General features: G+C 38.1%; 1 protein-coding gene across 1 annotated transcript in view; it reads left to right on the forward strand.

Annotated features, from left to right (window-relative positions):
* LOC121323762 (glycine receptor subunit alphaZ1-like) overlaps positions 1-13862 on the forward strand; it is a 31861-nt gene extending 17999 nt beyond the window's left edge. The window contains exons 4-9 of the mRNA XM_041264964.1: positions 189-412; positions 2363-2445; positions 3799-3936; positions 5316-5530; positions 6090-6236; positions 10214-13862. Of these exons, the coding sequence (XP_041120898.1) occupies positions 189-412; positions 2363-2445; positions 3799-3936; positions 5316-5530; positions 6090-6236; positions 10214-10498 (1092 nt within the window). The 3' untranslated portion in view covers positions 10499-13862. The remainder of the gene's footprint in view (positions 1-188; positions 413-2362; positions 2446-3798; positions 3937-5315; positions 5531-6089; positions 6237-10213) is intronic.
* The last annotated feature ends 1265 nt before the right edge of the window (positions 13863-15127 follow it).

Here is a 15127-nt window from a genome sequence, read left to right on the forward strand (position 1 = left end):
ATACTTCTAAATACATTGAAGCTGGTTCAATCTGATTTTGATCTGCTTTTTAACTCTTTCCAAAATCCCACAGCTTGGTCCCAGAACTAGTGCTATGTACTGTAGGTCACAGCAGTGAAACATCCCTGTGAAAGTGGGCATAGTTCCATTTTACTGTACTCACCCACTGTTTCTACCCATGATTTCAGGATTACAGAGTCAATATTTTCCTGAGACAGGAGTGGAATGATCCGCGGTTAGCCTACAGCGAATACCCAGATGGCTCTCTGGATCTGGATCCTTCTATGTTGGACTCCATTTGGAAACCAGATTTGTTTTTCGCCAATGAGAAGGGAGCCAATTTCCACGAGGTGACCACTGACAACAAGCTGCTGCGGATCTTTAAAAACGGAAACGTGTTGTACAGCATCAGGTGAGCTGACAAACAAAGGGGAATGGGATAGAGCCCAAGTTTAGACCCATCTCAAGATGTATGTACATACTGTGTATTTACTGTGGGTTTTCTCTATGCTTTTTCATGCTTTCACCGTGGTATAAAATTCAAATTAGTGAGTGCTCTTCGTGTCAGTTGAGGTTTCCCAGGGTGATTCCCATTAAAAAGTTCAACATTAAAGAAGTGAAGTTCTGTTCAGTCCAACTATGTAGAGTTAAAAGTGTGGGCTTTCCTGATCTCAATTACAATTAGATTTATTAAATTCACTTATAAGTGGAGTCCCAAGACACTGCCCCTACCACTAACACTATGAACAATATTAAAATCTTTTAAAACTATAAATCATATCTTTTTGAGACGCATCATTCCTAATTGTGTCAAAATGTGTCGCATTGATTACTGAGTGGTGAGCCTGGACTCCGCTCTGTTTCCAATACAGTTATTGACAAGAAGTGCAGCAAATCACTGGGTCACATTAACATTCTGTGAGTTTATAAGGATTTTCGATTTTTCAAGAGAAAATCAAATATCACAGGGCAGTAAACTCCCATCAACAAGGAGCCAGGCTGAAACTAAGTCATCTTCAGGGGACCTTTAGCTATGAAGATAAGATAGTACAGTAGGAGCCCTGCAATGAAATAGTATAGCTTGAGACAAAAACACAAAGCTACAAATATGTTAACTTAGTGTCCAAATAATGAAATGGTAAATTTTGGACCTTTCTACTGGGTTTGTTTTTTTATAAGACCTGGGACTGAAGTTTAAGTAGCTAGTCCAGTGAAGCATGAGAACCCTATTGGATACTGATAAATGTGTTTGTCTCACTAGGAATCAACTCTGTGCTGTTAGGGAAGTCTCTTAAGTGCACGAGTGCACATTCAAATCTGAGAGCTGTGAAGTTTTACACACTGAATCAAGGCTATCTATAGTCCCCGGTACTCATCAGAAATTGAGTTTGGAGGGGAGTATTGTAAGATGTAAGCCTGCCTTAAACTAACTCCAAGGGTTGATTTGAGACTGAATTCATCTGCAAGATAGGAATGCATAAGACACTTATCTCTCCAAATCTCAGAGGTGCTGATAAGGAGAGAAGACTTTCACACATTTCACGTTTCCCACATTATCAATCTCCAGCATCTGAACACCCATATTACCCTAATAACCTTATAGTCATCTCCTGTTTAAAAACACAGAAGAAAGAGTAAGGCCTCATGTGGTTTGATATTGATGAATTAATGGAAACTTGTAAAATGCTGGCGGCTATAAGGGACAGCTCAACACTCCATCAGTAAGCAGCCTTTCTAGAACTTGGAAACCGGGGCCAGTGAGGAAATGAGCACAGCTTTTGCATTTGGGCCTGGATATGGAAAACCAATACGTGTTGCATTATTAATAAATACAGTCTATGAAACTCCTTTATACCATATCACGTTTTTGCCTAGCTACAAAGTCAAAAAGTCATCATACCTTCTTTTTTAACCATTTATTTTCCCCATTTAAACACACACAAATGACAATATGCATGCTTATATAACAGCAAGGTTCTGTATGTGAAATGTGCAAATCAAATGCTATTCAATCTACCCTTATAAAATGGTGCTGTGACAAAGTCACAAAAAATCTCAGTTAAACTATTGTAAAGTTTATAGTGAAGTTATGCATACATACATATTAAGATGCATGTCATACTAATATAGAGCCTAAATTGTATAATTACAAAGTGTTTACAATTGAGTGTTTCACTTTAATTTAAATAGTTGACAAATGGTTTCCACATTTTGATAAATGAGAAGTTGTTCAGTGTTTAGTAAACGAATCATACCATGATTCCAAGCATGCTATATTTTAGGAGGGGTTCTAATCGCTGTGAATTTACCCAGTGTTTTATAAAGGCCACGTCTTCTTATCAAATTGTTTTGTTGTTGATAGGATAACGCTAATCCTTGCTTGTCCCATGGACCTGAAGAATTTCCCCATGGATGTGCAGACTTGCATCATGCAGCTGGAAAGCTGTGAGTAGCCTAGCACATTATCTTGCAGCAGCAGTAGCAGGGTGTTTGTATCTTCCATTGCACTGAGATGGATGCACAGAGCTCAGAAAGACAACGTGATGAAGAGTGTAATCACTCCAGAGCAGTTTCAACCAGCTGCAACATCCACCTGGGAATTAGTACAGTGGAACGGGAGTTTTTCTTGCTCATTTCACCATGTCATTATTTAATTTTTTATTTTATGCAGTCGGCATCAAGAAAGCTTCGGCTCTGGGTATTTCTTTCAAACCAGGAACTGAATATGTGTTTTAAATCTTTCTTTTCTTTTTAAATAATGTATTTTATCATAGCTTAAACCCTCCACACAAACAGAAATCTAGTATGATACTTTAAATTGTCTAGGATTTGTCAAAGAAAGAAAGAAAGAAAGAAATGTTTTGCTATTTGCAATATGCATGCAAAAATATGATATTTTAATATAATAGTAATGACCATAAACCTCACAGATCACCAGCCAGTCAGGTTCCAAATACAGTAGGCATTATCCCACAGGCAGATGCCCTCTAAAAGCCCCAAAAACTTCTCAAAATTCACCTTAAACAGTGACATAACAGTCTAGAAGCCTAAGTGATCCAGTTCAAAATACCACCAAAATACTCTATAATAAATAATAATTCTAATAAAAATGGTCATATATATGTATTTCAGTGGAGGCTCCTTAGAGGAGTCAAGGGAGGCAGAGCCTCCTCAACCTTTCAAAGCCACCTCTGCTTCCAGATACAGCTGAACAAAAGTTTAACAAATGAAGTCAATAGGGTGTGCTTGATTTTTGTCTGACTTTCACCTGCTTTAACAACTTTGAAAATATTTTATGCAAAGTATGTTAAAGTGACATGTTATTAATAATGCATTTTAAACATTATTTTCCAGTGTATTACAGTTCAGTTTATTAGAATAAATTACCGTGGACTGGTGTTTTCTTTTTTCTGCTGGCTGGTGGAGAAAATGCGTTTAACAGCTTTGAATTGGGGCAAAACATTAAGAAGATATGAAAAGTGTCGTCAGTCAAAATAGAATAATAAGATTCTTCTGCTGCTGGTGGCTGAAGGGGGACCCCAAGACCTCTGCTTTTTGTCTACCTCCCCATTTTTTTTGACCACCAGCCGCCACTTATGGTTTATAACATTAATATCTTCCACAGCGGTCATTACCTGGAGATAATTAAGTACCCTTGTGTTCGGCTTGGGACATCGAATTGGTGCTGAGGTCAATTATTTTGCAGGTAATGACCACTGCAGGGGACATTAATGCTGAAGTGTTTCCTGTCAGAAGTGAAAGGCCCACACTAACCCTCTCTCTGCCTCCCCGTGCTAGTTGGATACACCATGAACGACGTTATCTTCGAGTGGGATGAGAAGGGAGCCGTGCAGATTGCTGATGGGCTAACGTTACCTCAGTTTCTCCTGAAAGAAGAGAAGGACTTGCGGTACTGCACCAAGCACTACAACACAGGTCAGTATCTGCTGAAATCCAATCTCCTACCTTGATAAGATAGTGGCTCTTCAAAAACAATTGGAACTGTCAGCAAAAATTGACGTTCTAATACATTGGTCCCTGATTTTTTTATTCTTTTTTTTTTTTTTTTTTTTTTTTTTTTTAAGATGTTTACTGTAAAACCCTGATTATATCAAATTTACATTCACACACCTATGCTCTCCTGTCCTGATGTGCATGAGGCTCTGCACATTTTGTATGCAGAACATGATAACCAGCCCTCACACAGTATCTCTGGTATATACAACTCCATACAGTACTGCTCTCAGGAGGCACATTCTAATTAGGAGGTCTCTGAATTAATCTGATTATCTGAACAAACTGATTTGATTACCACCCCCTTAATTAGTTTGGGTGGCTGAGGCTTTTCTGTACTATTTGCATTTCTCTGCGTGCAGCTCCTCCAGTTAGAGCCTGTGCTTGTGCTGGTGTACACCTGCTGACTCTTACTGAGCCTCAAAAGAGCATTACAGAGTCTTCTTTTCCAGTCTGATCAGGCACGTTGCTTTGTCATCTGAAGTGGTTTCTGTACTGTGTTCAGTAGGCAGTGTTAATTCAGCCTGCTGAAATAAAGTACACTTTAAATAATTTGATCTAATTGCACGTTTGCCTACTGTTCTCATTCATATGTTCATGTGGGTGCTATATTATACATATGTCTATGAAAAGCATAATAATAATAATAATAATAATAATAATAATAATAATAATAATAATAATAATGTGTGGTTTTGTATTCTTTAAAGTAGTAAGGCATTTATTTTCCAAATGCAGATGCAGTGTAATAGGTTGCATGGTCACATGACGTTTCTACTGTGGTATAGTACATTGAGTGTTTGTCTACTTGACTTAGTTTCTTCTATTTGACCTTAGCACCCTGACTGAGCTGTAAGTGATTTACTGTGGTATTGCAAGTGGGTGACCAGACGTCCCAGTCTGAATTATGTAGACAGTCAACTGTTATAGCAATGCTTGTACATTAATGTGTTTCATATAGATTACTACATTAAAAGTATCCAAAATGATACAGATTCCGGGTTAAAATAGCAATAAATACAGTTATAACATGTAGTTAAACGTGCCCGCTAATTGGAAAGGGAAGGTGCAGTGGTTGCACAGCAGTCAGAGGTTGTGTTTTATTTTTATTTTTTGGTTGTTAATTTAATGTGAAAACACATTCATTAATAGTGCAATAGTTATAGAACCACTGTATTCAAAAAAGAAAGTTTTAAAAACTATTTGAAATGTATGTGTCCCAGCCGGTTCTGAGCTGTGGAACTCTGCTCACGCTAATTGCAAGATAATAGCTAACTGTACTCACTGCCTCTCCCTCCTAGGGAAGTTTACCTGTATTGAAGCTCGTTTCCACCTGGAAAGGCAGATGGGTTACTACCTGATCCAGATGTATATCCCTAGCTTGCTGATCGTCATCCTGTCCTGGGTCTCGTTCTGGATCAACATGGACGCAGCGCCGGCCCGGGTGGGCCTGGGCATCACCACCGTGCTCACTATGACCACTCAGAGCTCAGGTGCCAGGACTTCCCTACCAAAGGTGTGCCATGTGTCTCAAAATACAACTGATGTCATTCTGTGCTTTATTATGTTCATTTTGTACTCAAAAGTACAGCCCAAGTTATTTGAACCTGTGTCACTTCTGTAAAGGTACTGGGGTGGCTTGCGAAAGATGGAAAGGTGCATCCAGCATTTTATTTGTTGATACCTGGGTGAATTGTGAGCGGTACAAATTGAATAGTCTGAAGCGTGGTGTGATAGGATTGCATCGTGGTGCTGAGCAGAGTGTCTGCACAACAGGATTAAATCAAACCACCCAAGTGACATGAAAATTGACATTAAAATCTGCAGAGCCGCGACGGTCATTGTACAGCCTGCAAAATAAAATGCATATGTAAGATCACTGCTCGGGTGAAGTTTGTCATTATCACTCCATGATGGGTTTTCAATTCACAGCTATAGTCTGGACCAGTATTTCAGTGATGAAACTTGGGACCTCTGTAAACGACTTCATCTCTGGAACACTAACAGTCTTGAAACCTGTATAAGCAAAAGTATTCTGTGCTCTTCTTTTTAACAATGCCTCACTCTTGGTGCAGGTGTCCTATGTGAAGGCCATCGATATCTGGATGGCCGTGTGTCTACTCTTCGTGTTCTCAGCCCTGCTGGAGTACGCTGCGGTGAACTTCCTCGCACGGCAGCACAAGGAGCTGCTGCGTTTCCGCAGGAACAGGCGACACCACAAGGTAACCCAGCACTCCCGTCTCCATTACAGTCTCAATGTGCCTCCTACGCACTATCCAGAGCTCCTCCCAGGCAACTTTTAAATCCAATTCAAACTGGATAAGGGGAAGAAAACTATGTAAATGTGTTGGAATGGGATATTTTCTTCTGTCCATTGTGTTATTTTACAGATGCAACATAATTGATGGACAATGCAAAAGAATGCATTTACGTAGAAAAGGTAACAAAGCACAGACCGGAGGTGCCCTGAATCTACTGTGCCATGTATGCATCCCCCTGGCAGATCCCACCTTGAAGCACAAATGATAAAAACTGACTTGTGCTTTATCTGCGAAACTAGATATTGTAAAAAAGGGTTGAACACATTGCCAGAGGAAAGCATGGTGATTCAGGTATTATGTTCCTGGGTGCATTTACTCTCATGAGCTGTACAACTTATTTTATTAATAACACTGGGGAAAAAAAGAAAGCCTTTCTTCATCTTCACATATATCATCTATAACTATTCAACAATGGTAAATTTACACCAGTTTATGTATTTCTATATTTCTTTAAATGGAGAACGTCTAAATCTGTGTAATAAGTTTCACATTCAACTCTCAAGTTATTTAAACTCAAGCCGAGTGCTTGCTAGTGAAATGAGTTTGGCTTTGTACGTTACATTTTTTAACCCAACCTATGACTGAACTAAAGCAAAGGGATCTGAGCACAGACAGGTCAGTGCAGGACCAAATGCAAGTCATTCAGTATAGATGCTTGTCTAACCCTGGAAAATCCATAAGCTATTCCAACACATTTAATCAAACGTCTCCAAGGAGAGTTTTTACATTGCATTTCTATACATCTGCTATCAGATCCTGCACACATTCCCAAGGCACCTTAATTAATCTGGATGCAGAGAAAGGCCCCACACTATAGGCCATGAAAGAGAGAACAGCCTCTTGCACCACGCATGTTCACATTAGCCATTCTGACAGTTATCGATATTTTCTGCATCATTAGGGAACAGCCCCTGATAACAGCTTTTACAAGCTGTCAGTCAGTCGTACATACTAGTCTGTGACAGATCTTTGCTTTCTAATTCAACTGTAACCCACTGTTATTTCTTAAAGAGGGTGCTGATCTTTTTCTTGCTAGACTAAGATACTACAGGGGTGCTGGATTAACCAGCAACCCTGGTGGCTCTTACACCACCTGCTTCAGAAATCAACATTGCACTCATTAGTACAAATGCAGGCAGATTTCCACATGCAATATTTGAAGGTGTTTCCAGATTTAATAGAGAAGGTTTGCTGGTTGAACAAATAAGTAGAATTGAACTACTAAGAAAGACAATCTAAGTGATACTACTTAAAATCGTGTAAGGTATGTCCTGCTAGTTTTATAACTCCAATCTAAAATGTGTTCCAAACGTGGTACAGGACTGGCCAAGCAAAATGCATTGAAATGAGCTTGAAAGCATTCAGATGTTGGTGGTTTGTGCTGTTAGTTACAGAGACTGTGCTGGAGAGAAACCATTTATGATTCTTAACTGCAAAGGACAATACAGAAAATGCTATTGCAATTGAAAATACGCAAGCACATCCTTCGGTGCCACCATTTAGTGCTGCAGGGATTCTGCAACACTGCCCCTGAACCGTGTGTGTTTGTTATGAAGAAATCAATCCAGTCCGGATGCTGCTGCTTATGCACTGGCTGGGGACTGTGCAGCATTAATAAATGCTTCTGTGACCATTTTAAACCTTAACCTGTGAGCAAGACTCAGTTATCATTTCAATAAACCATTCCTGGAAACAAGAGATTTACAGATGCCTGTAGAGATGGTGGTTCTTCTTCTTCTTCTTCTTCTTCTTCTTCTTCTTCTTCTTCTTCTTCTTCTTCTTCTTCTAAAAAGAGTAATTTAAATCTCATTCTAACCTTGAATATGGTTATTCATATCAGTTTCCCATGCATTTTAATAGTCCGTTTTTGAAGTTTTTTTAATTAGCAAATATAACAGGTATCATAAACAAATCTATATATTTGAATAGTTTTTTTGTGATAAATACACTATATGTTGCTTTTCATCATATACAGAACACTATATTTGGTATTCTGCTACAATATGAACCAATACAAGCCACTTTTGTCTATATATTGCCATTAATGAATCATGCAAAAGTCTTGCACATAGCTGAATGAACCAGACTATAAAGGAAAGGTTCCATGCTTAGAGTGAGGGGCATTCCTATCTTCTCCAAGCATTTTAGCCCTGACGTAATTGTTGTGTATTTTGTGATATAAGGTTTTAATGGAACAGCTCTCCAATACATCTCAATGCTGCAATCAAATGATAAGCGGGCAAAGCACGACATTATTACAGGGTTAATGGACTGCCTTTCATGGTTCCTTCTTGAAACCCCAGAATGCCTGGCCAGTGCAATCACACCCGATGGCTTGTTCCCATCTGTCCAATGCAGGATGCACCATTTATAAGCTGAAATCCATTCAGCCGATTGTGCTCATCTTTTGAGAAAATAGTTTTATTTGTAACTTCTAATGTATTTATGGCCTAGACGTGGTTTGCTTCTTTTTGCAATTTCTCTCTGTCTGATCCCGACTGGATGAGTCCTCAAATCACTCTTCTGTGTGTTACACTGAATGTCATCATATTGACTTGAATTCCCTTTCATGGCATGGCTTATTGTTTAGATGACTATAGTTTGTCAAAGCTGTGATTTGTGAGCTGAAAATAACAGAAACTGAATCCCAAATTCTCACGTACCTCTTCAAAGCGAGATCATTCATCTGAATGGTACTGTGAAAGATATTTGAGCCCGAGTCAGTAGCTGACATCTATCTGATGGATGAAGGGGCTAAGGTGTTGCACCTCTAAGGATGCATGCTCTCTCTTTATGAATTACATTCTGCCACGACGTGAAGGGCAATGCTTTACTTTTCAAATCCTGGAATGTGAATTAAATCTTGCCTTAATTCTGGCTTTTTTTTTCAATTAGGAAAAAGCAATCAATCAGATTTAGAGGATGAAAGGACAGCGAGCAGAGAAATTAACAAGAAGGTTTCACTCCCTTTAATAACTTCCTATCACGTAGCGAGTGGTGTACATTAATCACACACCAAGAAAAGCATTCAGACCAGTAATAAATGGAGAGCTGGTACGACTGAAGGACATTAAGAGGGTAAAAGTCCTAACGTCTTTAGAAAAACAGTGGTATTCTGGGAGATGTCTTCTCTCTGTTTCTCACTCTCTCACTGTCATTCTATGAATGTACACTGTACACATCCACGGCAGCGCAATGAAAATAATGATTAGAGAGGCTTGGAGGCAAGGACAGAAAGGGCATAGGAGTGATCAGAGGAGGAGTGACAGAGGATTTAAAATGTACCTGCTATGGTTGGAACAGGAAAAAGGCATTAAAAAGAGTACAGTTTTTCCACTCCCTAGCAAAGAGAGAAGCCAATGTCAATTAGAACAATTGCACAGTGATCTGAAGAGGAACTCAGTTGGTTTTGGTTGAAAATGGTTAATGTACTTTTGTTTAACATCTGAACATCAATCAAGTGGTCAGGGTCATTCTGGAAGGGTGATGTCATTACTGATATTTATATCTGATTATTCAAGGTTGTGATGTCATAATTTTTGAATATTGTAATGTACAATGTGTCATAAGTGAAAGAGTATTATGTTGTTTAGATTTTTTTTATGCTGTTTGTTTGCCCTTTTGTTTCAGATTTCATATATAGGATAGTTTTGTTAAGCCACTATGTAATGGTACTGGCATAGTGTTATTTCAATGATTAAACTCTTCGTTGAGATTAATATAAAGTAGGTAATGCTATAAAATATCACTTACTGACATCAAAAAAAATGTTAGTCAATCTTCCCTGTCAATCTGCCCTGTTGACTGTTGACCCTGTATGTTGACCATGGTAAGTGTAAATTAATTTGTAACAGGTTGCATGTTCACCTGTGTTTCAGGAGGATGAAGCTGGGGAGGGTCGCTTCAGTTTCACAGCCTATGGGATGGGCCCTGCCTGTCTGCAGACCAAGGATGGAATCTCCATGAAGGGCAACAACAACACCCCCCCATCTAGCGCCCCTCCTGAGAAAACCGTGGAGGAGATGCGCAAACTCTTCATCGGGCGAGCCAAGAGGATCGACACAGTGTCCCGTGTGGCCTTCCCACTCGCCTTCCTCATATTTAACACTTTCTACTGGATCTTCTACAAGATCATCCGAAGCGAGGACCCCCACAAACAATAAGGCTGGCGGGTGAGCAGAGATATTACCAGGAGGAGATAGAGAATTACTGGTGGTTGGTGATGTCAAACGTTGTTTTTTTTGTTTGTTTTTTTTCTGGACCTGTGCAATAGCAATGCAGTAAAATGCATGAAATATGAATGTGGCAATATATTTACAAAAAGAAAATAATAATAATAATAATGATAAATATTTTTTGAAGACAAACTGGGAATCTCCTTGTGACAATAAAACTAAAGACAGATGGAGGAGCCCCTTCCAAGAACGTCGCAACTGCAAGACCAACCTGCGGACAAAGAAATCTAAACAGGGCAGAAACGAAAGCAGTGTAATATATTCCATGTGTATTTTAAATGCAATAGACTTCTGTTCACGGTTACGCTATTGGATTTAAGGCATGCAGTGAAAGATATGTAAACAAAGGTGATTCGGTGCTTCCAACATTAGTGAGTTTTTTAAATCTATAGGGTCAACAAGTGATGCAAGTGTTTGCCCCATGTATCCTTATTTTTATTTTTAATTTAATGGATCTGCTCTTCTCAAGCCCCTCCCCAGTTCCTGCATTGATGAAATGAGAATTATTACAAATGCAAATGGCAGGAATGGGGGCTTTGACAAGAGTGGATCTGGGCTTTATTTGTATGTTTGTTTGTGTGTTTGTTTGTTGCCCAGCCAGCATTTGTATGTTCATCTGAATGCCTGGGTGTAAAACATATTTTATATTATTTCCATTTCTGTGACCGTTAGGCTTGTGTAATGATTTCAGTATGGGGGTTATGTGACCACCAGAGCGAGACCTCGTCAGCACCCTAGCTGCAGAATTCTGAACATACTGGAGCCTTTGAAGGGTATCCTTTGACACCCCAGTAAGTAAGGCATTACAATAGTCAAGCCTGGAGGATACAAACGCATGTACAAGCTTTTCTGCAGCAGACAGCAACAAGACGGTGCAGCCGAGCAATGTTCTTTAGATGGAAAAAAAGACAACTTGGTAATATTCCAAACATGTGGCTCAAAAGTTAAGCTAGGGTCAAAAATGACCCCCAAGTTTCTCATTTTAGAACAAAACTCCGTTAGCACCCCGTCAATGGTCATGTTTTGACAACTGGATTTCCGCAGTTGATGCAGGGTTCCTAATAGCATCACTTCAGTCTTGTCGCTGTTGCGCTGCAGAAAAGTCTGTTGCATCCAGAGCTTGATGTCAGCAATACAGTTGGTGAGCTCAGGAACAGCCAAGTCAATATCAGGTGTGGTTTGCAGATAAACCTGAGTATCATCAGCATAAATGTGAAAATTTACACCATGATTTCTAAAAATTTGGCCGATTGGAAGCACATATATGCTAAATAGAATTGGTCCTAGTATGGAGCCCTGAGGAACACCGAAAGAAACCAACCCAGTAGTAGATCTGAAACCACCCAGAGGGACAAAATGCTTTCTCTCCAGGAGATACGAGTTAAACCAATCAAGGGCAGTACCAGCATGTTCGCCACCCGGGCAAGAAGTATATTATGGTTCACAGTGTCAAAAGCAGCACTAAGATCCAATAATACCAAGATAGAGAGGGCCCCCCTAGTCAGAAGACAACAACAAATTGTTAACAACCTTGACTAGAGCTGTTTCAGTGCTGTGCAACTGTGGAAAGCCTGACTGTAATGGTTCATAAAGTTTATTTACCAGAAGATTATTATTTAATTGTTGTGCTACAACACGTTCCAGAACTTTAGATAAGAAAGGGAGGTTTGAAATAGGCCTATAGCTGCCCAGATTATCAGTGGGAAGATTAGATTTTTTTTCAATAATGGTATGATAGTAGGAGTTTTAAATGCAGAGGGTACAATTCTAGAACTCAAGGACCCATTAATGATTATAGTCACAAACGGACTGAGAGTCTGGAAACAGGAACGAATGAGGAAAGTAGGAATTGGGTCTAGCAGGCAGGTAGTTGGCTTCATTTTAAAAAACAATTTGTTAAGCCCAATGACAGTAACAGGAGTGAAACTAGCCAGTGGAGTGCTGGTAAACACATGTTGATGATAAAGTGAGGTACGTGGCGCAAGGTCTTAGAATTGACATCTAATATTGGCAATCTTGGTAATAAAAAATTCCGAGAAATTATTGCAAAGACCTTGAGAGGCAAATAATGCAGTGAAGCTACTTGGCTCTAACATTCTGCTTATTGTAGAAAATAAAAGCCTAGAATTGTCATGACCATTCTCAATAAGATTGAAGAAATAAGTAGATCTAGCAACAGTTGTTGTTTCCAGGCCTGAGCATAAACAATTAGCCCAGAGTCCCTCCACTTTCGCCCAAGTTTCCAGCAAACAGCCTCATCAGTATAGCAGGGTGAACAGTGAATATAGGAGACCTTTCCGGTTATAAGAGGTGATTAAAATCCTGGTAAATTTCAGAGATACATTGACAATAATTCAACAAATTCAGGCAAGAATAAGTTATTATGTTTAAAACCATATCCAGAGGTTGAGACACAGACATTTTAAGAATTAAGTACTCAAATGACTGAAAATCAGGAACAGGAAATAAACACAGATCAAACATGACTGCCAAACCACCTCCACGTCCCATGGTGCAGGGTTTATCAATAAAACCAAAACCAGAGATGGCAACCTCATTCAACAGGAGACGATCATTTTGTTGATGCCAAGTTTCAGTCAGACAAAGAAAGTCAAGATTATTGACAGTGATAAACTTACTCAGTAACAACTCCTTGTTGTTTAAGGAACTGGAGTTAAATTGAGCCATTTTGAGTGGTCTGCAAGGAAGTGGATTAGCAATGTTAGAAAAAGTCTCCCTGCCAATGTGTCTGCCTTGTAAACTCAGCTGGCTAGTTTACTCCAGTATAGAATCACTCTTGCTCGTGCCATCACAGTGAACAGAGACGCGCCCAAACACCTGCATCCCAGAACCTCACTACATCATACACAATATTCCCCCCCGATTCTCTGCACTTTATTTTTAGTGAGTATCTGTTTGTTGTGGGTCTAACATGAGACAGGAACATCGTGTCCCAGATTTATAGCACTTAAATGGCTTGTAATCGAATTCCACTTGCCAAATTAATTTTTTCTCCAGTTCTTTATGAAACCAAAGAATTCCTTACTGAAATAATAATTAAAAAAACAAAAAAATCTCGGAATATTTAAGAAAACTGGAAGTTGTTATTTACTTCTCAAAGTGTTTTTGTCATTTGCTTGTCCCGTTTTTCGAAAGGTAAAAAAAAAAACTGAGAATATATTGAATGATATTCTTAATATATGTTCACAAACATACTGTATCTTCCAATATTTCAGCGTATATCTGGCAATACGAAGAAGTTGTTCATTTTGTGGTATGAAAAAAATACAAATTTATAGCCTTACTAATTATATATATATATTATATATATATATATATATATATATATATATATATATATATATATATATATATATATATATATATATATATATATATATATATATATATATTATACATAATCACACGTCAGTTCATTTCGTTGTCCTTACGATCCTAAGATTCTGTTGATGGAAAAGTATTTAACATAAATATTTATACTAAATAACAAAATTTCATGCCATTTTATATTGTAAAGTTCTAAACATACTATCCTATGTTAATGATATGATCTTCGTATTCGTGACTTCGTAATTTTTAAATAAAACATAGTTAAAAAAACGAAATTAAAAATAAAAATAATTATAAAACATTTTTATTTTGTTTAATCCTTAAACTACATTAAATTTTAGGTAACATGTAATGTATGTATATGTATGTATGTGTGTGTGTGTGTGTGTATATATATATATATAATATTAGCTATAAAAAATATATATATAGATATAATCGATATGATACTATATATACTAATATACATCGTCTGTATCTGGTGTACGTATATATATATAGATATATATCTATATATAGCGACTATATAATATATAGATGAAAACGTATAGGATATATAGATATATATATAACCCCGTCCGATATAGTATATATCCGGATGCATTTATGATAACACCCCAACACTGAAAAAAAGTTGTGTGTTTGGGAGTGGGGGGATAAAAAATAATTTTGGTTATTACAGCTAATGTGAGATGTTTAATAAATTAATACAATTGAACTGACATTTTGGGAAAATAAGTGGTTAGCTACATGAGTGAGGCGAGCGGATCTGATATATGTACAGATTTATGATTGTGCTTTAAAAGCAAAAGGAGGAGAGGGTTACTATTAATGAATATTACATGAGTGTTACTCCTTCAGGCACAATAGCAAGACGCATGTCTGTGTGTGTGTTTGATTTTACTTCTTTTGGGAAATGAACTGCAAAAAAGAAACGATAACCTGAAGAAATCTTGGAAACTGAACAGACTTTAATGAAATTGCCTTCCAATATGGACAGCCATAGAAAGAAACAGCTGGGAGTCACTAGTGGGGTGGTCTGGAAAACAACAAAAACAAAAGGATGTTTTGAGGTTTCTGTATGTTATTAAAAAAAAAAACGAAAAAAAAAAACACTTAATTTTTTTGCACAAATTGGTGTGGCCTTTACTTTGCTTCTGTAGTATGTTGGCACAAAGTGCAGATTATAATTGTACTTTTCAAGTG

This window comes from Polyodon spathula, chromosome 12, assembly GCF_017654505.1.
Source record: "Polyodon spathula isolate WHYD16114869_AA chromosome 12, ASM1765450v1, whole genome shotgun sequence".
NCBI classification, from domain to species: Eukaryota; Metazoa; Chordata; class Actinopteri; order Acipenseriformes; family Polyodontidae; genus Polyodon; species Polyodon spathula.